Genomic DNA, 26,104 nt, shown 5'->3' with positions numbered 1-26,104 from the left:
GGGGGTCCCCAAGATTTGGGGCGATTTGTGAAAACCTCACAACACTCTAATGTCGAGAACAGATCTGCAACTCACACATTCATTTTCTTCTCATATTCAACCTACCGAACAAGGCCACAAGCTCGCCTTTTTATTTCTACTTCATAGGGTCGACCCACTTTTCACAAGCAATGTGGGATAAAGTGTTCTAAAATAAAATAAAATAAAATAACACCTTATGTCTCCCTTGGGCTTCCCTTTTCCAACACATAACCCAACATGAATAATATTAAAGTAACGCTTTATTATTTTCACATTTAATTTAAATGTTAATTTAATAAACTTCAGGCAATAAAATAGTATAATCGGAAAGCTCTCATTGAGGAACATCAAACCCAATCACTAATTTTGACATCGGCCATGCCTTGCTGACTTAGTGAAAATAGTAAATTTGCCCAACACCATGTAAATCAAGTCTGTTTTGGCTCGAATTGGAAATGACTAGGCCAAAACATCACAGGATCCCACCGACGTCTTCGTTAGCCTCCGAGACCACACAGAAGTAGGCTAACGGTCACACAACTGGAGAATTGCTAGAGTGGGGACATTACAAAACAAGGCACAAAAGACACAAGTAACTATCCTTGGAAAACCCTTCTACTTGAAGGGAGAAACCCAACCACAAAGTATCTCCTTCATTGATAAGAAAAATGTTCAAGTACAATGCTTTCACTTATTTTCCTTACAGTACACCAAGCAATGAGATAAATAGATTGAATTGATACTCTTCATCTTACAAACAAAGGTCTCTTTAAATTTCAAATACAAGACCCTTCATATTTTCAAATATTCAATCCATCATATTTCCATACGCATGCCTCTTCATATGATGTATATGTCTCTTTATACAAGATTATCTTGAATATTAGATGACCATAAAGGTCATTTATATTTCATAAAAGCAAAGATATAGATCTCTATCGCAACTACAATTTTCAACATCCCTCTTAGCAAGAGAGATCTTTAGTAAGGCAGGCACGCATAGCTGCAACCTAACATGATCGCATAACACATGTTATCTTAGCATAACATAATTACCATTATTACTTTATAAACACATGGAGTTACCTCGAAATTCTCCCAAAGAAGAATGTATTTCCACCATGCTTTAACACTGAGGGTGGTCTAGGGGCTTTCACTTGAAAATTCTCCAGAGAAGAATGCATTTCCACCATGCTTCAGCATAGAGGGTGGTCCAAGGGCTTTCGCGTCAATCTTCACCCAGAGAAGAATGCATTTCTACCATGCCTCAACACATAGGGTGGTCCAGTGCTTTCAGCACAAACTTCCCCCAGAGAAGAATGCATTTCCACCATGCCTTACCGTAGAGGGTGGTCCAAAGGCTTTGACCTTGAACTTCTCTCAGAGAAGAATGCATTTCCACCATGCCTCAACATAGAGGGTGGAACAAGGGATTTCATCTCAAACTTCTCTCACAGAGAAGAACTCATTAGTAACCGATATTCTTTCTTAATAGAAACTCCCTCTCAGCAGGGACAACATTGTACACGATAATAACATAGTTGATGTAACCTCCATGTGAAGCTGAAATATCTCCTGCTTAATATGTATCATCAAAGAAACATCCTCATCTCATTGCTTCTTGTTGTATCCTGGAACCAAGAGAGATTAAAATAACCAAGCTATCACATAGAGATCAATTCTAAAAGAAAACACTAGATATTTTGTCATTGAATACTTATCTCTTTCATATAGACTTTCACATAAGCTTAGTACAGATGATGCCAAATCATCATTGCCATGAAATCCAAGAAGGAAGGAATACATATTAGTACAAATATACTAAAATCTCAAGAACAATAACCCTATTACTGCTAAACCTTCAAAGCGTCAATTCCACCATGCCTCAACGCAAAGGGTGGTCCAAGGGTTTTCACCTCGAACTTCTCTTAGAGAGAGATGCATTTCCACCTTGCCTCAGTGTAGAGGGTGGAATAAGGGGTTTCACCTCAAACTTCTATCACAGAGAGGAACTCATTAATAATGGAGATTCTCTCTTAACAAAAACTCCCTCTCAGTAGGGACAACTTTGTAGACCATAATAAGATAGGTGATGTATCCTCCATCTACAACTAAAATATCTCCCTTTCAATATGTATCTTCAAAGCAACATCCTCATCTCATTGCTTCTTGTTGTATCTTGCAACCAAGAGAGATTAAAAAAACCAAGCTATCACATAGAGATCAATGCTAAAAATCACACTATATATTTAGTCATTGAATACTTCTCTTTCACATAGACTTCCACATAGGCTTAGTAGTGATGATGCCAAATCATCATTGACATGAAATCTAAGAAGGCAGCAAAACATATTAGTGCAAAACTAAAATCTCAAGGACAATCACCCTATTATTGCTAAACCTTCAAAGCTTCATAATCACACATTGTTCAGTGTTTTACGAATGCAAACAAAGTATTGCCTTCCAATATCACAATATGTAGAATCATAAAATCAATGACAAGAAATATAATGATAAAAGCATAAACTATTCCTAATAAATTATGATCAATATTCAAACATATTATCACAAAATACTTATCTCTTTGTTGTTTAGTTTCCTTAGCTGCCTAGTTACAATTAAAGAAATTAGTTGTTGGCTACTTCAAACAAATGCATCCAATTTGTTCCTTTTATAGAACAATATTTTCAACCTTAATCATATAAAAATGACACAAGTACGTGTATGAGTCAGTCAAGGTAGTGGACCTTTACTCAATCACCATTGGCAGAAGAGAAATTGATTCTCCTTTAGTACAATGAGATGGTCCATACTTCATTTAGGAAGAATTTATGATGGATAGAAGATGTCAATCAAGCCTATCCAAAAAAATAATCTTGATGATCAATTGACTTACGTGGGATGAAAATTGGAATAAGAGGAGATGAAGTGGTAGAAAGAAAAAGGAAAGACAGTTATTGATGGCGTTGAGCAAGGCATCAAATGACATCTTGTTCTAGGCAATTTGGCTCCTTGATGCTCAAATCCCATTCATCCTCCACTTCCTCATACTTTAGTTTCAAGACAATTGAGCTAACTTTCACCACAATAGAGTCGTGCATCACCATCCATGCTTAGTCGTTTCACACTCTCCAGCATAAAATCATCTCCAAGGAAGCTGAAAGAGTCTGCTGGTAGTTTAAAATGCTCGAGTAATACTTGTTAGATAGGATTTTGTCGCTTTGTATTCATTGAAATTAGTCTTTTAAAACCTCATAGCAACGTAATTTATACCATGCTTTTATATATTCAAATGCCATCATAGCTTGGATCGATCTTGAGATCACAATGACTTTTCAAAAGCTCCTCCAATGATTAATTTCCTCATTGTGTAGTAGAAGAAATAATGCTCGAATACTTTTAACGACTAAAAAGTGACAATTTGCCACAAATAACCTGCAACTATGAAAATGTACAGTGCAATGCAATACACAACTCTTATTGGCAATCCTTGAATTATGAGAGCGAGGAACAACAAAGCCATCTCTAGACTTTTTTCTAGCAAAATACTCCTGCTTGAAGTTCAATGGAAATGCTGATAAAGAAACCGAAGCTTCGGCGACAACAACGATTACAAAACGAAATCTTTTATCAAAACTAATCAAACTTTTTACAATACATCGGCTCTCAACAGATATAAATACCAAAAAGAATAAACAATGCCAAAAGAAGAAGAACATCGAAGCAAGTAAGGGCCCCAGACAAGTATAGAAGAAACAAAAAACATACTCTGCAAAGCAAGTCCTATATTGCATGTAAAAGATCATGAACGAAACTTAAAAATTATAGTAAAAAATATGATAGGAATATGTTGGTTCCCAAAACCGCAAATTGGAATTCTACGAGTCTTGCCAACTCGATGCTGAGATATCCAACCAGTTATGGCCAGCTTGATGAAACTGAACAATGTAGTCTGAGTTCCCTGTACGTGTGGCTTTGCAAAACCAAGGCGGGTGTACCTAATCCTAAACAAAACACTTAAGCCTCAGATGCTTATAGCAGTATGGTTAAAATACGAATATAATGAAAGATTCCAAAATGACAAGAATTATAGAAAGCTTTTAACTTGCAAATTACAAATTAAAAATAATGAATATATGAGTGTTTTAAATAAAAGGAATTATTATAGATGATTGCAACAAATGAATATATTAATTCTTCAAAGGAAAGATATGAAATAATTGCTAGCATATGGATTGCGAATTATTAAAAATATAAAGACCAGTGTTGAAGGGCGATAGAGACAATATTATAAGTTTAAAACATACAACTTTATAAAATTCTGTGCATCAATTATAAACAAATTAGTAATAAAGATGTGACAGAACAAATATATGAACACAATTTTAAAATAGTCTAGAATGTATTTTAACTCCTATGTTTCGGAGACAAACCAGACATAGATTCGGAAACAATTAAATATTTCTCAATATCTATGATGTCCGATTTTAAAATGTTATAATTGATCCTATCCACTTATCTATCATATAAATTATTTATAAAATAAAAAATAATAATTATAAAGGATGAAACTATATAATATTTTAACTCTAAAACATCATGCAAATAAAATAAAATAAATATCTCTTACTGATCATGCCGGAAATAAAATTGCACTGGAGACATTCCTTACAAATGATCGATCTAGTGCAGTTTGATTCCAGAATCGCATAAGAATTTATTCAATAATCCACAATCCACGGGCTTAGTTTAAAAATCCATCTCTTTACTAATGAAAGAATATAATATATTATAGTGCATATAGTATGCAAAAGTTTGGAAGACTATATCAAATTGTATATATGAATATGAATTGTCTTTTGTTTTTTACATCTCATATTTATAACCAATTAAAGGGTGTGCAACCTTTCCAAAACAACGCAGTCCTTTGAAACTAATAACTGACTATTCTAATGTTGCTTTGATTTAATAGTAAAATCTGGCGAGTCATGTAGTTTTATGCTTTGTTAATGATAATGAATTCTTTGAAACTTTTATACCTGACAGCACACATAGCCTTCATATACGTCTGCGACTTGTTTTCAGTTCCTCCTGTGAGGCTCTCAATTCACAATTGAGCACGTTGGGAGTCCCATATTCTTCATCCACGCAAATCCTTTCACCTTCGCACTTTGATTTTGTAACATTTGCCTTCGAAAATCTCATCCTCTATTCCCTGAACACTCATGAGCCTGCAACAAAATTAAAGAAACGTATCAGACATTGAAATTGATGGTAGATGGTCAATGATTCAGGAGTTCTTTTAGTTTCCTCTGGGTGAAAATCTGACTCTCGTGACTTTCTTGATAATCTTTCTTCCCATACTCCACTGGATGATCACTGATGACTTGGCTTTATATGCAATGCATATTATTCTCTTAAGCTCTCAGTTTTTTTGCATATATTAACTTCATGATGTTGCTGAGGGTAATTATCTTTTTTTTGTTTTGTAATGATATTGCTACTGCTGTATGATGTTGCCCAGTCAAATACATCCATATAATCCTTCATCGCGTTCAAAGAATATTCCAATTTCTATGCTTATTGAAAAACAAACCTATTCCATTTTTGCATTGAAGTGTATTGCTGACATTGCGTACTTTATCAAGAATATATGTTACCGCAAATTTCTTAGTTGAAGACTTGTACATATTACAGTATATCCTTTTCAGATTGTTGGGTGCTGCTAACAAAGTTTGTAGTTGCAGAGCTAATATTCCCTCATTCATGCTCCAACATCTGTCAATACTGTCTAATTATTATGAGAATAAGTATGTTAAGGGTGATGTCCTGATCTGAAATTTTAACCAAAGTCCATTATGACTAAATGTGGAAAATGTCTGGTAATATCATTGCAGTGAGCTTAATATGAGTTAAATCTGCTGCTAACAATTATGACTGCATATTTGTTTCTGAATTAAGAGAAGCGTCCTGTAGGTAACTGAAATGTGTGTTGCTATATAACTGTCAGCTATGGATGTTAAGAAATTACTGATGCCACTGCTACTTAATTCTTCTGAATTAGAAGTCTCTGGTTGTAGAGAACTGAACTGTTCTTGACAACACAAAAATTCCCATTATGCAGAGCAAAAAGTTTGTTTACCAAACTGGTCAAAGGTGCTTGGACAACTGTCCACATGTGCAACAATATGGTGGATTTACTGGATCAGGGCTATCTAAGTCCTGAGAATTTATATGTTTTTGATCAGCAGGAACGCCAATTTTAGAATTTCGTTGCCCAAGCTTATTAAACTCACTGAGGCTTCCTTCTATTGAAAGTATATCAGTCTCTAGAGAATTGATGTGTCTCTGAATCTTTGTGATGAATAGAATGTTCTGCCCAACATCATACTACTTGTAAAGAATCTTCACATGTTGATACATTAGGTTTCTTAGAATCATTGTGGTGGACACAGTAATCTTGCTTTGCGATACTACCTCTGAAATCCTTAGTAGATGACAAAGATGTTAGTCCTTTCCCTTATTTGCTCAAGAGACTGTGCATCATCATTAGAACTATTAACAGAATTTTACTCCCACTAATCTCTCACCACAAATCTCTTCCTTGTCAGCACAATCCTCATGTGAAGTAGGAAAGAGACTCATTTTCATTAATTTTCCATCCTTATTTCATAAATGGAGAGTTGATTTTTTCCAAAAAATAGGGCTTCATCAGAATAACTTATAAAGATTTCAATTCTAAAAGAGCAACATCAAGAGGAAGAGAGATAGATTGACACAACAAAGAACATCTGCTTATTTCTTAGAAGCTGATGAATAAATAAAATTTATCATATGGATGCCAAAACATCACAATGAAAAAAAAAAGGAAAAAGAAAAAGGTTAAAAAAAACAACTACTTCAAGACTGAAAAATACTCTCACAAAGACCAAACAATCTTAAGAAAGGATATCACAAAAAGCTTCCTTATTGATGATATCCAACCTGGCTTTGATACCATGTTAAAGTTTTGCCCAGAAAATTAGATAAATGCTTATAAGAAAAGTAGAGAAAGAAGGCACAAATGACACAAGAGATTATGTTGGGAAAACCCTTTAACTTGTATGGATAAACCTAGCCACACCAGCAAATTATCTCTTTTATTGATAGTAAAAATGTTCAAGTACAATGCTTTCACTTGAGTGCCTTACAATACACCAAGCAATTACATAAATTGATTAAATTGAGACTCTTCATCTTATGCACGAAGGTCTCTTTAAACTTCAAATACAAGACTCTTCACATTTCCAAATATTCAACACTTGATATTTCCATATGCAAGCCTCTTTGCATGACGCATGACATGTCTCTTTATATAATATTATCTTAAATATTATTACAAATATCTTCTCTAGCTTCTAGAGGTTAATTACATGATAAATTAAGTAGCTATTAGCAAAGTCTTTTACCAAGAGTTGCATCGGTTGGCATTAGTAACCAATCTGAGCACTATATGTTGTACTTCATGGAATTGAAGGAGATATGATAATAGGGGTGATCATTGGTATTGGTAATGTAAACTCTTTTGGTACAATTAATAAAGTTATATTGTACCATTCTTGTGTACTATTACATCTACTGGTATTAAGTAGTGGTAATATTGTAAATCATACTTGGCACGTAAGTTCCATATTAGGCTTTAGACTCTGGCATATTTGGTAGGAACATTTCTTGTGCATTTGCGTAGGTACGAGCCTGTGGTCTGAAAGGATGGGGGAGAGATGGAAATATAATGGGCCGACCCTTCGACCGACAGATAGTAATAACTGATAGTAAAATTGAGGAAGAGGAAGTTACAAGGGAGGATCAATTGACACAAGAGCTCGTGCATGCATGGAACATAGTGGTAGACGAGTATGTTTGGTGGGAGGTAGAGCAGAGGGTTCTCCCCACTGATACAGTACGAGCTAAATGCACCATGAATGAGGATGTGTATGATCTCCTTGGGAGTCTTCCAATACTGCTCGCATAAGGGCTGGTGGAAGTGGAGGAACAAAGAGGGACCACCCAAAGGGAACAAAGGAGACAAGTACTACAATGATTTTACCAGAGGATGCACAAAGAGGAAGAACCTAGAGATACAAGCAATCAGAGGACAAACCCTATGTGGAGGAGCTGAGAGAGACAAGAAGGAATGTCTAGTGTAGCAATTAATGCCCCTCCTTTCCAATAAAGACGAGAGATGCCAAAAGGAAGCACATGAAAACAATATTGAGGCTGCAGCAAGGCGTTTCGTGTTGGCACAACAACAATAGGTAAGTCGGCGAAGATTGAATAATCTTGTTGAGGAATACAAATAAAAACAAATCACTTGTACTCGACAAGAGGGAGCGCCAGGTGGAAGCACCACCGAGAATGAACCAATAACTAACACCACAGGACAAGGTGATACATATAGTTTGGGAAGTGAAGCAAGAGAGGCAAAGCACTCTCACATTTCCCATAGCGGAAACGAGGAAAGAAGCCTAGAAGGAGAAGTAGCAGACTTGTTTGAAAACATGGTATGGAAAATAAGAAGATTGGCAATCTTAGATGAGGTAATCATAGGGCAGACAAAGCCAGGTACCCCAAGTTGGAGGGAGTACCAGTTCCCCTATACATCAAAAGATGACATAGGAGGAGGGAACTCACAACCCAATAATACAGACAGAAGTGAGCTTGGTAGATAGGGAGAAGGGAACATCCAAGGAGTAAGCAACCAAAACTAGAATATAAGAGGAAGAATGATGAGTATACTAGACAAACACAAACTTGCGAAATTCATAGGAGAAGGAGACCCAACACGACATTGTAAGACATGTATAATTATTTGGGAGGCCTTAGGACAAGATGATGAGGACTATTGGCTAAAAGCCTTCCCAACCATGTTGCGTGGCATAGCAATTGATTGGTACACAGATTAACTAGCTACTCAAAAAACAACATGGGCAGATCTAAAGAAAGCTTTTGATTACTCCTAAGGGAGGATGATGAAATAATGGCAGAAATATATAACACACACCAAGGGAAGAGCGACAGTGTTTGGGTCTATCACAGGAAATTCAAATAACTAATCTAAAAGTTAGAGAACTAGCCAGTGGATGAATTAAAGAAAAGATGGTTCATAGGACTAAACCACTCCATTCCAAGGTAGATGAAGGTGGTACCCCCATCCATGTATAAGGATGCTTGCGATCGTGTCATGGACGTCGAGACCGAAGATAAAACTTCAAGGATAAAAAATAAAGTGATGGCAGTAGTGACGAGGAAAGTCAATGAGAACCAAGGATGATCCAAGAACTCTGTAATGACATGGTGCAAATGAAGAAGGAAATGAAAGGAGAGAGAAATTAAAGAAGGCAAGGTGTTGTGGTGTACGAAATACCAAAAAGAAGGGCATACAAAGAACAACTGTCCAAAAAATTCTTATTGCAACATTTGTTAGGTTGCAGGACATGCTTTCAGAGAGTGCCCGTACAACCTAAAGATAAGAAGTGCACAAATACTTCTGACCACAGAACAAGCCACACCACCCACCACTCCTCCAAGAAATATGAACTTTGATGCCTTCCTAGGAGGTTATCGGAGCAACAGACGAGGAGGTAACAACAACAATAGAAACACACCCCGAAGCCGCATTTAGTACGACACAGAGGAATGCCCATCATACAATGTCGAAGATGCAATGAGTGGGGACACTTTGCACGCGAATGCTAATATCAATAAAGTGGTGGGAATAAGTTATGTCGATAGTGTGGATCAAGGAATCATGAGGATGTCGATTGCCCCAAGGGAAAGGCGGTAAACATGCTAGAAGTGGCAATTTTAGAGATAGAAGGAAACACCATTAGCCACGGAGTAAACAAACCACTAGAAGATGAAGGCAACCATAAAACCCTGCCAAAAGATTAACCAAAACACCAACCGGTGGTGGAACTAGCTCTATTCACGGTGGGAATAAGGAGTACCCTTGCCATTGTGGAAATGGAAATCTTGGGACAAAAGCTTACAAATATCATTGTAGGCAGCGGATCGGAAGTCAGTGTACTCCCTGAAGAGACATGGTGAGCTCTAGGAAAACCCATGTTGTGGCCTCCCACATTCCACTTGGTAGGAGCGGTTCAACACAACATAAAACCACTTGGCACTCTCATGAGCCAAAAAATGATTATAGGGACACAAGAGTTCCTTTTGTACTTTGTGGCCATAACTTTGGAGAAAAAATGGTACAACACCTTACGTGGCAGGGAATTATTAGTGCCAGTCAAAGCCAACCATAACTGGAAAAAAACACCCTATCAATTGAAAAATAAGGTAAAAATTATACGATAACTTGAGGAATGAAACTGTGAGCTAAGAATTGGCATCCGATTCAGAATCCAAAGGAGATGGAGGTGGTGAGAATGGAGAATTGGAGCCCGATGAGGAAAGTATCTTGAGACTTGGTAGTTGCTCGAAAGATGACACAAGTTCACTAAAAGGATTGTTCCATTGGCAGATGGAGGAGTACGAAGTACTCCAAGCAAGCTGCAATATGCTCGAAATTATGAGGTTGGAAGAAAATGAGGACGCATACCTCGAGGAATACAAAGAATACAAGGAAGGGTTTGTAGCCTATGACATCGATGAGGAGGCAAAGGTAGAACGAGTAGAATACCCTCCAACAGCAAACATAACAGAAGAAGACACAAAAGAAATTGACCTACTGAAATATGGTGCCACAATTGTACCTCCCCTCAAGATGGTAATAAAAACAAATGATTTATTCATTTGTAAGGGGGATGGTTACATCAACGAAGTAGTTGAGAAGTGTGAGAGGGCTAAGGAACAAGCACCATATACAAGGAAAGAAAATGCACTACGGCGAGTAATCCCCAAGCTTACGGAGGCACCAATAGTGGAAGGAGAAAGGTCACCTGGCATTGCAAGTACGCTAGGAGGTACATAGATGGTAGTTACAAAGGTGTAGGACTAGCCCCACTTGCGGACAAAATCTTCGACTTGGAATACTTGGGAACTTGTTACAAAAAAAAATGTTATAGATGTTTCCAAGTTCTTGTACATGGCAATATGCTTCAGAAGTAAAGGTTTAGAACCAAGATGAAAGAGGGAAGAAAAGGAAGAAGAAACATGAGGAGGGATTTCCCAGGAAATGAAGAAAGAAGGCACTAGCTGGAATGACAAAACACAAAAAGGTATAATACTTGAGCCAAAGAAGAAGCATGTTTTTGGAAAAAATGGTGAAAGTGATTAGGAAAGGAAAAACACAAAAGGAATCAAAGATCAGGGGGCTGGAAAGTCATGTTTAAGAAGACCAAGAAGAACATCAAGTTTGGATAGACACGTATGGTGGGAAGAAACATGCCAACTATACACATACAGATCATTGACGCATAGATAAAATCAATTGGCAAGGGACACGTATGGATAGTCCCCTACTGAAGTAAGCTAAAACGTAAAAGAGAAGAAAGAAGCTGCATGACATACATACAAAGGCATACAAATGAGGAAACTATAAGTCACCATATGCAGAACTATGTACAAAGAATGAAGGAGGAAGGTGTACGTGACTGTACAATGTATAACATATGATGTACAGAGGGAGTGACTGTACAATGTATGGGAGTGACTGTAAAGCTGAGTGGGGAATATTGAAGAAAGGGTTTGATGCTATTATAAAGTGGATTAGTAATGTGGTAAAGAGGCAATATCAAAACCCTAAAGAACACCCTCTTCACTCGAAATATAAACATTAGGATGAGAGATTAAGACATTCCCAAAAGAAAACATGGTCACTATAAGCAAAAGCCACAAGTAAAAAAAAGCCACAAGAGCAAAGGGAAGACAAAAGAGGTCTGCTGCAAGCATTATTTTTGAAGGAGTTGTAGGAACAGAATGAAGGAATTGGTGGTAGGGCACAAATGATCAACACTCACTAAAGTCTGCCCATTTTTGACCTCAAGGAGTTTGAACCGGTATTGAGAAGCCTGGTGTACAACGATGACAGAAAAGGTCACAAGTCTGTTATCACTTACATGCTGAAAGATGTGGCAATTTCTTATGAGGGAAAGGTATACAACTCGGCACAATTACTCTTTGATAGAATAAAGGAATTTTTGCTATTAAAACATAAGACATTTAGCCCCATCATGCAATAGCCTTGTTTCTAGAGGCTTTACGCACATAGGTTGCTCTGGAGTATACGGGAAATTTCTACCAGCCAACATAATAGAACCCCATAAACCTACCATATTCTACTGGTTGGATTTGGATGCCATGACAGGGGGAAGCATGGAGACACAAAGGAAAAAAGCAAGATAGGACAGAATACAAGAAACAAAAGAAAGTATGGAAGAAGAGAATACATCATCAGAGGGATAAGAGGAGTCTAATTGGGAGGAGGAAGAATGTGACACATCTAGAAAGAGGGAAGACACTGAAATTGTGCAAGTCGTAGAAGGACTGCTGCTTGACAGTGGAAATACTGAGTCCAACACCACGCAAAGAGAAAAACCATGCACAAGACAAGTCACCATTCGTATGTGTGGAAAAATAGGAAGGCTCTATGCACGGAAGTTGTATGAGTGAGCAATGTACGAAAGGACTTATAGAGGAGAGGTGTATGGATAGTTAGGTTGATTGTATGGGCCAAGGGCGTATTCAAGAAGAAGAGGAAGGCCATACGTAGAAAGGAGAAGTGAGTTACATGTAGCCAGGTGACACTGAACATGAGGTCCGTACGAGGAAAACAGACACAGGAAAGTCAACTCTTCTAGATTGGGGAGCCAAGTGGTTAATTTTGCACTGTCCTAGATTTCAATGATGGTTCATCTCATCCCAGTTAATAGAGTACCCAATACTAAAGCATTGGATTTAAGAATGACCAAAGGGGCAAGACACAATACGAATTAACACACCCCAAGGGATGGAGGCAACACAACCTATTGCATTGGTAGTAGAGTGTAAGAGGCTAGCAACTAGTACAACAATAACCTAGACAATAGTAACACTTGTTTCCAACCCTATTGAATTAGCAGAGAAGCCACAGGAATAGGCACTCAGACAAGACCAAGAGGACCAGTATGATCTCGGTACAATGAATGATGATGCAGATAGTCTATTAGAAGAATTTCAGCTAGAAGTAGGGAATATACCACCAACTTCTCCCACGTTAATGGGGGAAAATAGCTTCGGGAGAACCTTTGGTGCAACCACAAGAAAAGGAGGAATGACAAACAAAACCTACAAGCATGGAAAGAGAAAGTCATCAAATGGCAGAAGGAGGGGGACAACCAATTTTGAGTAACACACCACGGTTTTTAACTAAGCTAGAGACCACGACTGTGGCCACTCATGAGATGGGAAGACAAGAAAGGGAAACCGATATGACTACCATAGCAGGTGCACCCAAGTCCCTTCATCAATTCATGAAGGTCGGCTGCCATAATGGTTTCAAGAGGATCTTCACAGTTCCATGATGGCTAGTAGAAGAAATCGAAGCACAATTGCAACAGTGGCACACAATACGTGTAGTACAAGCATAGTGACCTTTTTTGACCACCGTATCAAAGATGTAGGGAACTTTTCTCTCCACTTTCCTCAAGATGCAAAAGGGCAATTGGGATTTGGCAAAAATGGTGGGAGATTAGATAATCCTAGAGGAGCAAGTGGAAAAGTTGGAATCAGAACTTAGAAAGGAAAGAATTATTCATGCAGAATAGTTGGCAGCAGTAGGAAAAGACAGGATGGATGCACTAAGGCTCCTATAGGGCACTTGTAGCAAACAGATGGGGGAATGGGATGTGAAAATCCTCAAACAGGAGTTGGCCCACGTCACAGCCTCAGCCACTTCTTCTGCAGCTGCAGCTTCAACTTCAGTTACAACTTCAGCTCTAGGGATACCTTCTCTTCCCTCTTTCTAAGTTTGTCAGTCTTACGGAAACGACCACTTTTTTTCTTTTGGGGGGCGATACTGTAGAGGGTGCTTATGCAATAAATTAAGTAGTTATTAGGAAAGTCTTGTACCAAGAGTTGCATCAGTTGGCATTAGTATCCAATCCAAGCGCTATCTATATTACTTAAAGAATTGAAGGAGATATGGTAATTGGGGCGGTCATTGGTATTGGTAATATAAACTCTTTTGGTACAATCAATAAAGATATATTTTACCATTCTTGTGTGCTACGACATTTACTGGTATGAAGTAGTGATAATATTGTAAATCAACACATAAGTTCTATATTTGGCTTTAGACTTTGCCATATTTGGCAGTAACACAATTAGAGATGACCATAACGGTCATAATGATCATATTCTATTTTATAAAAATAGAGATAAAGATCTCTATTGCAGCTACAATCTTCAACACTGACCCTACTGTATACCAGCAAACCAAATTGAGCAAAAATTACCTCTTTGCACAAACCAAAACTTGGCAGAAAACTTTGACATCAAACCATTTGGTAAATAGAGTTTGTAGAATAAGAGGGGACTGGGGCATTACACCTGAAATCACCGCCCTAGGAAATGATGAGCTTTTGGAATGATTAAACATATAAAAACACGTTAGAAATGCCATTACAGAAACAACAGGTTTTGAATTGGAGTCTTGATGCATTGCATGATTTGTAAATACCAATAAAAGGATATTACAAGCTAATACATGTTGATTTTAATCTTAATGGTATGAACATTATATGCAATGTCCAAGAAGTTCGATGCCTTAAGGAATAACGGGCTTTGGGATTGTTTTAGCTTATAAAGAAATGCCCTTATTCATTGACACATTTTAAATAAGAATTGACAAGTTTCGTATGGTTAAAAAGTCACACAGATGAGCTCTAAAATATATAATTCAATTACAAATTGCCACTCTATCCTAGGCCAGATTTTTGGATACTAATGACATGTCTCAAACTCCATTTCATAAGAAATGGCATACTTTTGAAAATTCTGTATAAGTCATCAACATAAAATTGGCCTTCTTACATATGCAACACATAGCAAAATTGCTACCCTTCATGTAAATAACCAATGACTTAATCACATACACAGGCTTCTCATGTCTACTTACAAGAAATTTTAAATTTTGAAAGAGAAAATATGTAACCGGGCTTGAAAAGCCCCCTTATGCACTATAAACTCTTTCAAATTCATATATGAAATAAAACCCAAGATGTTCTGCAATGATCAACAAAATGTCCACTTATGCAAGATTTTAAATAAGGAAAGATGATATGCAGTCAGACCTAAAAAGCCCACTTGTAGTGTTCTTAATTTCTTAATAACTCTTGAGATACAACTCCGATTTAGGCCTAAGATAATAAAAAATGCAATCAATCTAGGTCCTAAACAAAATATAAAACTAAGTAAGGAATCAAGAAAAATTAAGGAATGATCAAAGGTTACCAGAAATGAAGCTCTTGCAGTCGGGGAGTAAAAAGCCGTCATAGCAAGAAAGATAAGGGAAACTTTGACATGAAGCTCCAAAAATGATATTCGGAAGACATGGAATTTAGGAAAATTCAAAGGATAACAGATTGCCTTTGTTAAAAATTATTCAGAACACCAAAACTCAGAGGAAACACCCATGAGTAAGAATTCATGAGAAAATTGAGCAGCGTTGTCGAAAATTTTGATAGGACTATCCACAATCAATTGCATTACCTTTTTCTTTGTACTATCTTTATAAGGTACTAGAGGTCTTACAATCCTCATGATGTCACTTTAAGAAGAAGTAACCACAACTTAATCTCTTTATTGTAATGCCTCAACCACTTGTGTTGTTTCAAGGAACTCGGTGTAGGAGTCCCAGCTATCTGTATCACTTCATAAGGTGACTTCTGAACAATGATCGAATGTTTTTCCACCTTTGATTGAAATTGATTATTGAGCTTGCTACCTGCCTCATAGAGTGATCTTGCCAATTGTTTTATATCTTCTATTGCCATGCTTCAAACTGAAGTGATATTTTCTGAATTACCCAAATGCTGGGAGGAACATTAGCTCTAATACCACTGTAATAATGCGAGGATGCCCTTGAATTTTCACTTTCATAGACTTCTGTTTGTTGATTTCAGGTATGAAGTTTTAACTTATTGCCTTGTTTGATGTATTTGTGATTTCTCATATTGCCTAACAGACCATGCACATTACCCCAAGAATAATGCAGACATTTTGCAAACAAACCAGGAATATTCACAATACTTTCAATGAGATAAAACAACACCTGAGCTTTGTTTTAATTGCAGGAAAAACAGTGGAAGATTATATCTGATATACCGAAAAAGATAAGATAATAAGCCTGTGTTCGAAAGTGTAGGCATTGATGCAATCAAAGATAGCCTCCAACCCAAGGAAAACCCCACATCCCTAAATTAGCAACTTGCTTCAGCAAGGCAGGAGGTCTGCACCAGTGCTAGGGGTTTCTCACCATACCTCTGAGCCTGTATGTCATCACAATAAAAATTATATCCAGAAGGGTCACTATGTTCTTTAAAATCTTCACTCAATACAAAGGAAGCTATGCAAATAATCAAAATATCTACAATAAAAGGAAGGTGATGTTCAGCAGGTTAGGCCACACAATATATATCAGCTGCGCCAAGTGCAGACAATCACAAGAAGTTCCATGCCAAGGTGTATATATTCATCCATCAAGAGCTCTTGATAACTGCTAATGATTTCAAGGGAATAACCAAAATCCAAATTTCAATTGGAACTTCCAATGCACTTTAGTTTAATAGGAGAGTACTGGCCTAAGCATAGATGTTAAACATAGAAAAAGAAGGTAGACTCTCACGGAGACTTATTTACTAGAACTCTCATTCACAGAAGGAATATCACTGAAATTAAAGAGAGTTGATTCCATTAAAAATATGCTCACGCTAACATTAGCAAATCCCATGGTAAAATTCAATGTGCAGATTAAAGAACTCATGCATGAAGGAATGAATGTGTCCAAATTGAAGAATTTGTTAAACAATAAAATAAGTTGCTGCATGAAACTTATGCTACAGAGATAGAAGGAAGCGGCCCAAAACAATAATAAAATCTGTGCCAATAATAATCTTCTTTTGGAATGATATTTTTTGTAGCTTTTACATGGCTTTACCAGGCAACCAAGATGCACTCATTAATTGTTGACTCAACCAAGAAACCAAACTGCTTCTTTTTATCAGATTATCAATATTTTCTAACCCTTGTAAAATTTCTTGATCTTCTCAAATTCTTCAAACATTTTTGTTAGAACCCTTCAGTGAGATCTCCAACTGAACTCTCCAACAATCCTAACTTTGAGTGCATTGTGAACTGTGTAATGGATTGTCCTGGAATATGGAATTGGTTTGCTGCCTAATCCCCAAAGCGCAACTTTTCTGTCCTAGGTCTTTTTGAAAAGACAAGCTCTGAGAGATCTTCCAAGGAAAATAATAAATTAAGCATACTGAAATGAGTCCCGATCTACCTTTTTATAATCTCTGAAGAAGCTCCTGGAAAAACATTTCAAATTACCCTTGCTTTTAATTTTAAACTTTAGGCAAATAGAATTAATAAAGTGACCTCCTAATTCTTCATTGACATAAAAAAGTCACTTTAAAGACCTAATTAGATAATTGCGACAAAATGTCTAGTCATGAATGATAGAAGTCTGAAATGTCTGAACTGAAAAGGATATTGTCTAGGACTCTCAAAAATATTTATTTCATTCCATTTTGGAGAGTTGAGAGAAATGATACATACATAAACATGTTGCATGTTTTAATGAATGGACTTCAAGAAATGTGGTTGTATAAAAACATACTACAATATATAAAACATATCTATTACCATAGACTGTTCAATCAAACTATGTTTATGCTACATATCACTTTCTAACAATACACATCATGTGTCAAATGACCACAAATTTAAAATTATGTCAAAGGATGTTTGTTTACTATCCATCACAATATATAATAAGTAATGCATAGTGACAATGAACTTCATGGTTAGGATCATAGTTCAAAATGTCTCAGATAAATCTTAGTTTAGTCTACTTATCGTGATAATTTTTGGTTCCTGAGAAGTAACATCAACTTATCTCGAATAAGTTATTGCAGAGAAGTTTCAAAATATTGCAGAGAATTTGGTAAAATATCGGCAGCATTTCTTTTTTTTTTTTTCGGGATAAATAGAAAACTTATCACCCATAGGCCTATTATAGGCATGGATGGCCCAGAAATACAATTTTATTTATTGGAAAAACACATTTGGAGAGGAGAGAAAGGGGAAAGAGGAGAATGAAGGTATAATGTCCCCATTTTTAGCAGGTTCCTGCAGTTGGCTTGCTCTGTTCACCCATCATGACCCTCGTGAGCTGACATTGGGATTTGAGGGTCTCAATTGTGCAGTTATAGGCTTTTCAGTAGCCTATGGTGTGTTTTGGCTCCATTTGAGTGACTTACTATTTATAGTTAGTGAAACTATTGGTTCCGATGAGCTCAATTGAGTTAGAGGAGTTGGGTGATGCTCCCAATTTTTATTTTGGGCTTTTGATTTGGGTTCCAAGAATCTTGGAGGGAATGCCTATTTATAGTAAGTCACCCTGTCAAGTTCATTCATCGTCTTTCAAAATCAGGATCACTTTGTTGTTGTCAGATTTTGATTTTAATGCTTCTTCAGTTGTTTTCGCAAGACGAGTGAATTATTATTATTCATCTAAATATGCCGAGGTTGCTATTTTTGTTGGTATTGTTGGTCGGTCACCTCAATATCATAGCTCGTTGGAATTGGGACGAAAAGTTTTAAATTGTGGGAACAAGAAACAGTGGCCTTACAAGTCAGAATATTAAGTTATGGTGGAAAAGGTTGTTTTTGGAGCCAAAAGTAATTAATAAATTATATTAATGGCACTTTATTGTATTTTAATGTTGTGTAAAGAAAGCTTCTTAAGTGGAGTTCTTTTGGGAAATTGGTGCCATTCAGAGATTATAAATATGAAGACATTTGATGAGAAAAGCATCCGATTATTTGATTATTTTATTTTGCTTTGTTGTCTTTGTGACGTTTCTGAAGTCTAATTTTTTTGTGCCCTTGCTGAAGTATAAGGGTTTGTTCTTGAGAAGTTCATTGTCATTCACAATTGAGGTATTCTGAATTAGTTTTTTGAGAATTGGTCTTTATCTCCATTGTTGTATACACTATGGTTGGGAGATACTGTGGTGTTGGGAATTTGGAATTTGGCGTCTTCTTTTATTGTTGTTACTGTTGCTGAGAAGTAGTTGGGTGCTGGTTAATTTGGAGTTGGTTGAGCACCCATTTATATTTGCTGCTAAGGGTTAGTTTCTAGTTGAACTTTGGGAGCAACGTTTTACATATTTCTAGTTGCATTTGTTTGTTGGAGAATTCTTTTGCTACTGCTAGACTTCATTTCAAAGAGTTTCAACTTTCAAGGCATGTCTTACCTGTAAGTTCATAGATTGTAACTTCTAATATTTCTGGGCATTGTTGATTTAGATAACAGGGGATATTTTATCAGCTGAGTCATTGGTATTTTGTGAAAATACTCAGTATCTAAGTTGGTATTAAAATTTGGAATTTTCAGCTATATATTACCTATGTAATATCCAAATATTTGAATTGAAATAATTATTGTAATATCTTCTATTGTTTTTCTATATTGTTGAATCCTATATTGCAAAACCTAAAAACAAAAAAAAGAAATCATTTCTTTAGCAGAGATTGCTTGAGAGCCAGCAGGCCTCATTACAACGGTATCAAAGCTTGCTTGCAAAGTGTTTGATGAAATGTCAAACAACTGAATTATAAAAGAATTTGGTGTTTGATGGAGTTATAACCAGTTAGAGTTGTTACAGAAGGTTCCATTAGGATTGGAAAAACAGATTTTTGTCTGGAAAAGTAGATTAATAGCTTTTAAGTTCCCGATATGTTTCTGACTTATCTCCAATATTTTCCGATAGCTTTTTTTTGGTCCTCATCGATAAGTTGCCAGTAACAATATTTTGAACTATGGTCAGATTAATAGTTAAAATTGCAATTTTATGATTTAAATTTTAGAATAATCTTCTGATTCAAACATATTTGGATCACATATTTTCTTATACACAATAGTCTAATAAACTACAGATTTGTGGTGTAGGTTACTCAAATTAGTTATAAGTGAATTGGTAAAAAATGATAATCCAATTGTCATTTTATCCACAATACTGCCCCAGAAAGAGTGCTTCTCAATGCTTGTTGTCGATGGGTTCAGAACATTCCTTGTACTCATCTTGCTCAAAATGATAATATCTGTTCTCTTGCTGTGATTTCTTAAAACAAGATGGTTTAACCTCATAATTGATTCATCAAACCTTCATTGGTCTAAGGATTTTAAGGTTCATAATTATTAAAATTTTACATTTCCATTTCAAGTAATGAGTTTCTTAAATTATCTTTTCTATGCTACAAACATTTTTCTGGGTAGAACCTCATTCATGTATTGCTTTTGTAGTCCTGCATTTAATTGTACTCTGCCAAATATATAATCAATAGAAAAATGGGCTATTTTGGGAATGCATGATTAATGTTTTGTAGATTCAAAGAATATTTTAGACATGAATAAATGAAATAATCATAATTATATTTTTGTTTTTATTGTAATTCAGCAAAATTTTCCAATCTGGAGCAGATGGACCGGGAAAATTTTCTTGCTTCTGAGTTGAATGGAGATTCAATTGATGGAACTGGGCAAGTAGGAACTTACTTCTACACAGCTCCTGAAATCGAGCAGGCTTGGCCTCACATTGATGAGAAGGTTTCTCATTTTTTAATAAATTTTTTTATTCAAATAATGGTGGTATCGTAACTAAAAAAGTTCATTTGAAGTTTGGGTGTTGGTGGTTGACATGGTATTTGATTGAACAATTCGATTGCAAAATATATAGATGAACATTCCCGTTAAGGCTTTTTATCAAATAGTTCATAGTTTCGTTTTTTTTACATCTTCTATACATGTTTACCAAGACACTTAATCTCTGACAAAATCTGCCTTTGGAAAAAGGTAATTTCATCATGTATAATCTGCACATCAAATTTATCACCATCAAAGCTTGCATTGTAGGTTATGTAGTTGGCATAATACATCTGAATGGTATATCTCCCCATGAGAACACATTCAATATCTTCACAGTTGACTTGTGTAGGCTATCAATCACCAAGCACTGCTTTCTGATTTTGGAGATGGCTTAATGTCCCCTATTGTAACCTTGACTTTATTTAGTATTTTATGTTAATGGAAAATTGAAAATGAGTGCTATCAATATTCAACCGAATCCCACACAATTATGAATAGCAATAAGAAGTTTCGGAATTTAAAGTAAACATTTATTCATCAAGTTAATAATAATTAATTGGCAAATCAGATAATAATTGATGCCAATTAATTGACAAAATCTTTAGATTTGGTTTCTGATAATATGGATTAATAATAACAGCAATATCAAACTCCTGATTTTTTTTTAACAATATGGATTAAATATTAACAGCAATAGCAACAAATTACAATAAATTTTAATGATAGCTCAGTTCAACTAGCCAATAATGACAACGTCCCATACAAATTGTCATACAACTTGTATGGCCCACAGAAAACTCTTGTAAATACGCCCTTAGTGAAGTTGTGCAGCTGGTAGTAGGAGGCAAAGGGTTGAAAACAGTCGAGTGACAGCCAATATTTCTGGTAAGAGGCCATGACCTTGAGTAATTTATCTTACATTTCTTCCTTAAGCTTTCACAAACTAATTTTTCGTATATTCTCCGTATCTTTTTTTATCAAAAGATGATACCGTTATATTGCTATATTCAAACTAGTGTATCATTTCGAGGCAAGGGGTTGTGACTTTTGATTTATTAATTATGTATATAGTCTGATCTATAAAATATTCATATTTTATTAATAGTAGATTTATTTATTTATATTTAGTTTTCTTGTTAATTTATATCTTGACATATCATATTTAATTTATAATATATTATTATTTTAATAATGTATTTTATTAACAATTAAAAAAAACTCTATTGTTAGGCAAAACCCTACAACACAATGGTAGATTACACAAAAAAATTAACACTTCACAAGTAATAATAAGTAAACGATGACTAATCTTGGCTTCGATTGATTACCTATAAAAAGAAGAAGAAAAAGCTCTATTATTTAGTTATTATTTATCTTTAATATTTTGTATGGTATTAAACAATGAATTAATATATATACTATAAAAACAAATTTAGAGGATCGACAAATCCTCAAAAAAAGGAAAGAAAGGATAATTAGACAGAAAATAGCCAGATATGTGAAGAATTTGGGGTGCCGGAGGATACATATAAAACCAATGATGAAGAAGAGACCAGAGGAAAGAAACAACTTTTTGAAAGTAATGAACAAGATTAGATGAAAGAATATTAGAAGAACAAGTTGTCAAAGAATTAATAGAAGAAGAAGAAAACAATGAAGAAGATAAAAACTCAATCAGTACACAAAATAAGCAGATAGCCTTAGATAATCTAGGTATATCTATTAATCAAGGACTCAAAACTGCGAAATGTGACAAGCAAAACATGAAAAGGGGAAAGAAATCACTTAAAGAATTAAGAGACGGTGCTAGGCAAGCGAAGGTACAAACAAAGATCGGCAAAATTCTAAATGCAGGGAAGGGGAAGAGCCTTCCCATTGATCAATGAGAATCACAACTTGGAATGCTAGGGGACTAAATGCCCCTAGCAAGAAATGCTTGTTAAAGCGTAACCTTACCTTATTTGAATCAAAAGTTATATTAATTCAAGAGACTAAATTGAATAAAGAGGAAGGAAATAAGTTAGAACAAAAATTGGGTCACTGGAACATATCCCTTAAGGAATCAAATGGGGCATTAGGAGGAATAAGAATAATATGGAACCCTTAGAAGATAGATATGAATATAATGATATCAAAGAACAACTGGATGGGAGGTAGAGTCACAAGTTTTAGACACAATCTCCAAATAATCTTGATAAATGTTTATGGATCCACTCAAATAGCAGACAATAATAAATTATGTAATGAAATTTGTTCGTGTGTCAAAATCATCCGAATGAAAACTTTATCATTGGAGGAGATTTTAATGCAATATTAAAAGTAGAAGAAAAATATTGGGGATCACAAATGGTTTCACGAGCAAGATTGGAGTTCAGAGAATGGTTAGGGAAGAATACATTAATAGATATTCCAACCAATAATGGATTATTTATTTGGAATAACAGGAGAAAAGACTTCAACTTCATAGCTGAAAAACTCCATAGGTTTTCTTCTTTAAAGGAGACACTAGATGAATATTACTTCTTTTGATGCGTTTCATTTCATGACTAGCAGGAGCTTCTATCCTTCGCAAGAAATCAGTCATGTCTACATGCCCAATCTCTTTATCTGACACACTATCAAGAATAGACATCACTTGGGATGGAGTCGCATGAGCCAACAGTTTACCATATTGGTATTTCATTTTGCCTTTTGATTTTGTAGATGAAGGCATCCCTTGTGCTTGTGCTGCAACATGAAAATTCCAAACGTAAACACATCACAAGAGGATATTGCTTTCATAAAAGCATTGATTCTTGATCAACAACAAAGCTTCGGAATATGGATTGGACACTCTGAAGATCTAATACGATGATCTTGAAAAGAAACAACATGCATATGTGAAGGCTGGAGTACGGCTTGAGGGGATGCAAATATCAGGTGAAAGTGAGCATTTATGAATATGCTTTAAGACATGAAAGTTGAATGTATGGGAATGCATGCAAATGCAAATTTTGGACTTCAAAAAAATGACTTTAAGAAAATCGGGTTTTCAAGATGTCATTGCACGAAAAGTAAATTACATGTATATGTGACATACAATTGGGAATGAAAAGTGAGATTGCATGTTAATGTGGATGAAAGGTGAGTTTACATGTAATTGCATACAAAGGATGAGATGTAATGTGTTGTGACATGAAATGGGGAATTGCATGTAATTGCTCATGAAGTGTAATGGCAGATGAAAGAAATGGATGCAATGCGCCTTGGCATGTGATGGCAAAAATGGAATAAAAAGATGCAATGTACCTTGGTATGTAATAATGGAGGTGGAATGAAAAAATGCACTTGCATTCGTTCATGAAAGATGGAGTGAAGTGAAACATGGTCAAGTTATTGGAAAAGAACTTGCAACTTCTTCCAAATGAAGAAAAACAAGAAAGCAAGCAAGCAAACAACAAAAACAAGCACAAAAGAAACATGTACCTTCAAACATGTCAACAAGCAAGTTACCTCAACATGCAAACTCAAATTTGGAATTTGAGAAAAAACCAAAAGTATGAAAATGAGACAATTCATCATTTTAAAGAGAAAATGCACTTTTCATGGCATCTATATCAACAAATGTGAAACATCAAGCTAAAACATGCATCAAATCAGCAAGATAAGTATGAATAAATTAGCAAAATGGAAAATGTTGACTTGATGATTAATATACCAATAATGGAGGAGAAAGAAACTCCAACTTTGAAAAATTCTCAAACAAACTTAGACCTCTTCAACTTTTCAATGATGAATCTGAAATGAACACGCATTAAGGCGTTTTTGGATGAGAACGCCCAAAACATGCCCTAAAATCCCTCTCAACTCCAACGTTTTCAATAAATGCAAGATTATGGGACGTTTTTGGCAAAAAAAGTGTTTCAAATCTGCCCCATATGAATCGTTTTTGGTAAATGAAAGGCAAAAACGTGATCCCAAGAACAATCACATGGATCAAAAACCCCAAATCAACTCCTCCATGGACCAAAATGTGATCAGCAATATCATGAAAATGAGTGTTTTTGGATAAAAACATTATTGCAAATCACCATAATAATAACGATTCTGGCATGAAATCAAAAGTCCCTGGCATGGAAATGCCAAGAAATGCAAAAACGCCTCTCCTCTTGGGATTATCAAATCATACCATGATCAAATATAAGCATTTGAGTGAAAAATGGGTTCTTGGAGGGCATACGCATGAAGTTTTGCCTCCAATCTTCAAAAATGGGTTTTTGAAAGACAAATGCATGCTCTTGAAGGAAAATCACACCTTTTAGATGCATTTGCAAATTTTAAAAACTTCAAATTTGGCCTTCTTAAAAAAACACGCCTTTTAGGTACTAATGCATGTTTTAAAATTGAAGTCTTAGGCAAAACACACCTTTTTGGCACATATGCATGTAACCAATGGGAGTCATAAGTGAAAACACACCTTTTATGTGCATTTGCATGTTTTAAATTTAGCACATAAATTTGTCTATAGGCAGACACCTTTTGGGTGCTATTGCATCTTTTAAAAATACATGTAACAACATGCAATAAGCGTTTTTAAAGGCATTTCTATTCAAAATCACGCCTTTTAGGAGCAATTGCATATTTTGAAATAAAATGTGCTTGTAGACATGTTTGCACAATTGAAGAGATGAATTAAGAACATGTCAATTTAACTTTCGAATAAATATTACTCAAATGGGTCATAAATAATATTTACACTATAGTTAATATAGTATATGCAAATATCATCTTAAAAGTAATATTTATTAAGATGTTTTGATTTAAATCTCAAAAATTAAATCAAACTATATAGTTAATATATTTAAGTGAAAAATTTAAAAAAATTAAAATTAAAAATCTAAGATAAAGTGCACTTAGTTACTTAAAGTGAAAAATTGAAATGATAAAGTAACTCAAAAACATAACATAAAATGAATTCATGTTATATTTTTCAAAAGTTGAATGTCAACCTAAAAACATAACATGATATTTTTAATTTGTGCAGTTGCACCTAAAAGGTCCACTTTTTGGGCACTAAAATGGTCATATTTTTTTGATTGCCAACTTGGATTAAGCCCTAAAATAGAGCAAATCGAATGGAAACGGAAAGCAATGATTTGAGTAAAATCAAAAGACCAAAAACTAACAAACACACACTTAAAAACGAGATAAGGGACGTTGAAGGCTTCAAAAATCAAGCACAGGCTTGAAAAA

General features: G+C 35.4%; 1 protein-coding gene across 9 annotated transcripts in view; it reads left to right on the top strand.

Annotated features, from left to right (window-relative positions):
• Nucleotides 1–26,104, top strand: part of GCN2 (protein kinase family protein) — a 389,262-nt gene that overhangs the window by 211,763 nt on the left and 151,395 nt on the right. For all 9 annotated transcript variants that reach the window (XR_016364575.1, XR_016364573.1, XR_016364574.1 and 6 more), the window contains exon 15: nucleotides 20,685–20,833. Coding sequence is in view for 6 of the 9 variants with exons in the window: in XM_089829969.1 (XP_089686095.1) it covers nucleotides 20,685–20,833 (149 nt within the window). In the remaining 3 variants the exon portion in view is untranslated. The remainder of the gene's footprint in view (nucleotides 1–20,684; nucleotides 20,834–26,104) is intronic.

This window comes from Cupressus sempervirens, chromosome 5 (assembly GCF_028749045.1).
Source record: "Cupressus sempervirens isolate cs-2001-9-10 chromosome 5, ASM2874904v1, whole genome shotgun sequence".
In the NCBI taxonomy this organism is placed as follows: Eukaryota; Viridiplantae; Streptophyta; class Pinopsida; order Cupressales; family Cupressaceae; genus Cupressus; species Cupressus sempervirens.
This window is presented reverse-complemented; position numbering and strand designations above follow the sequence as displayed.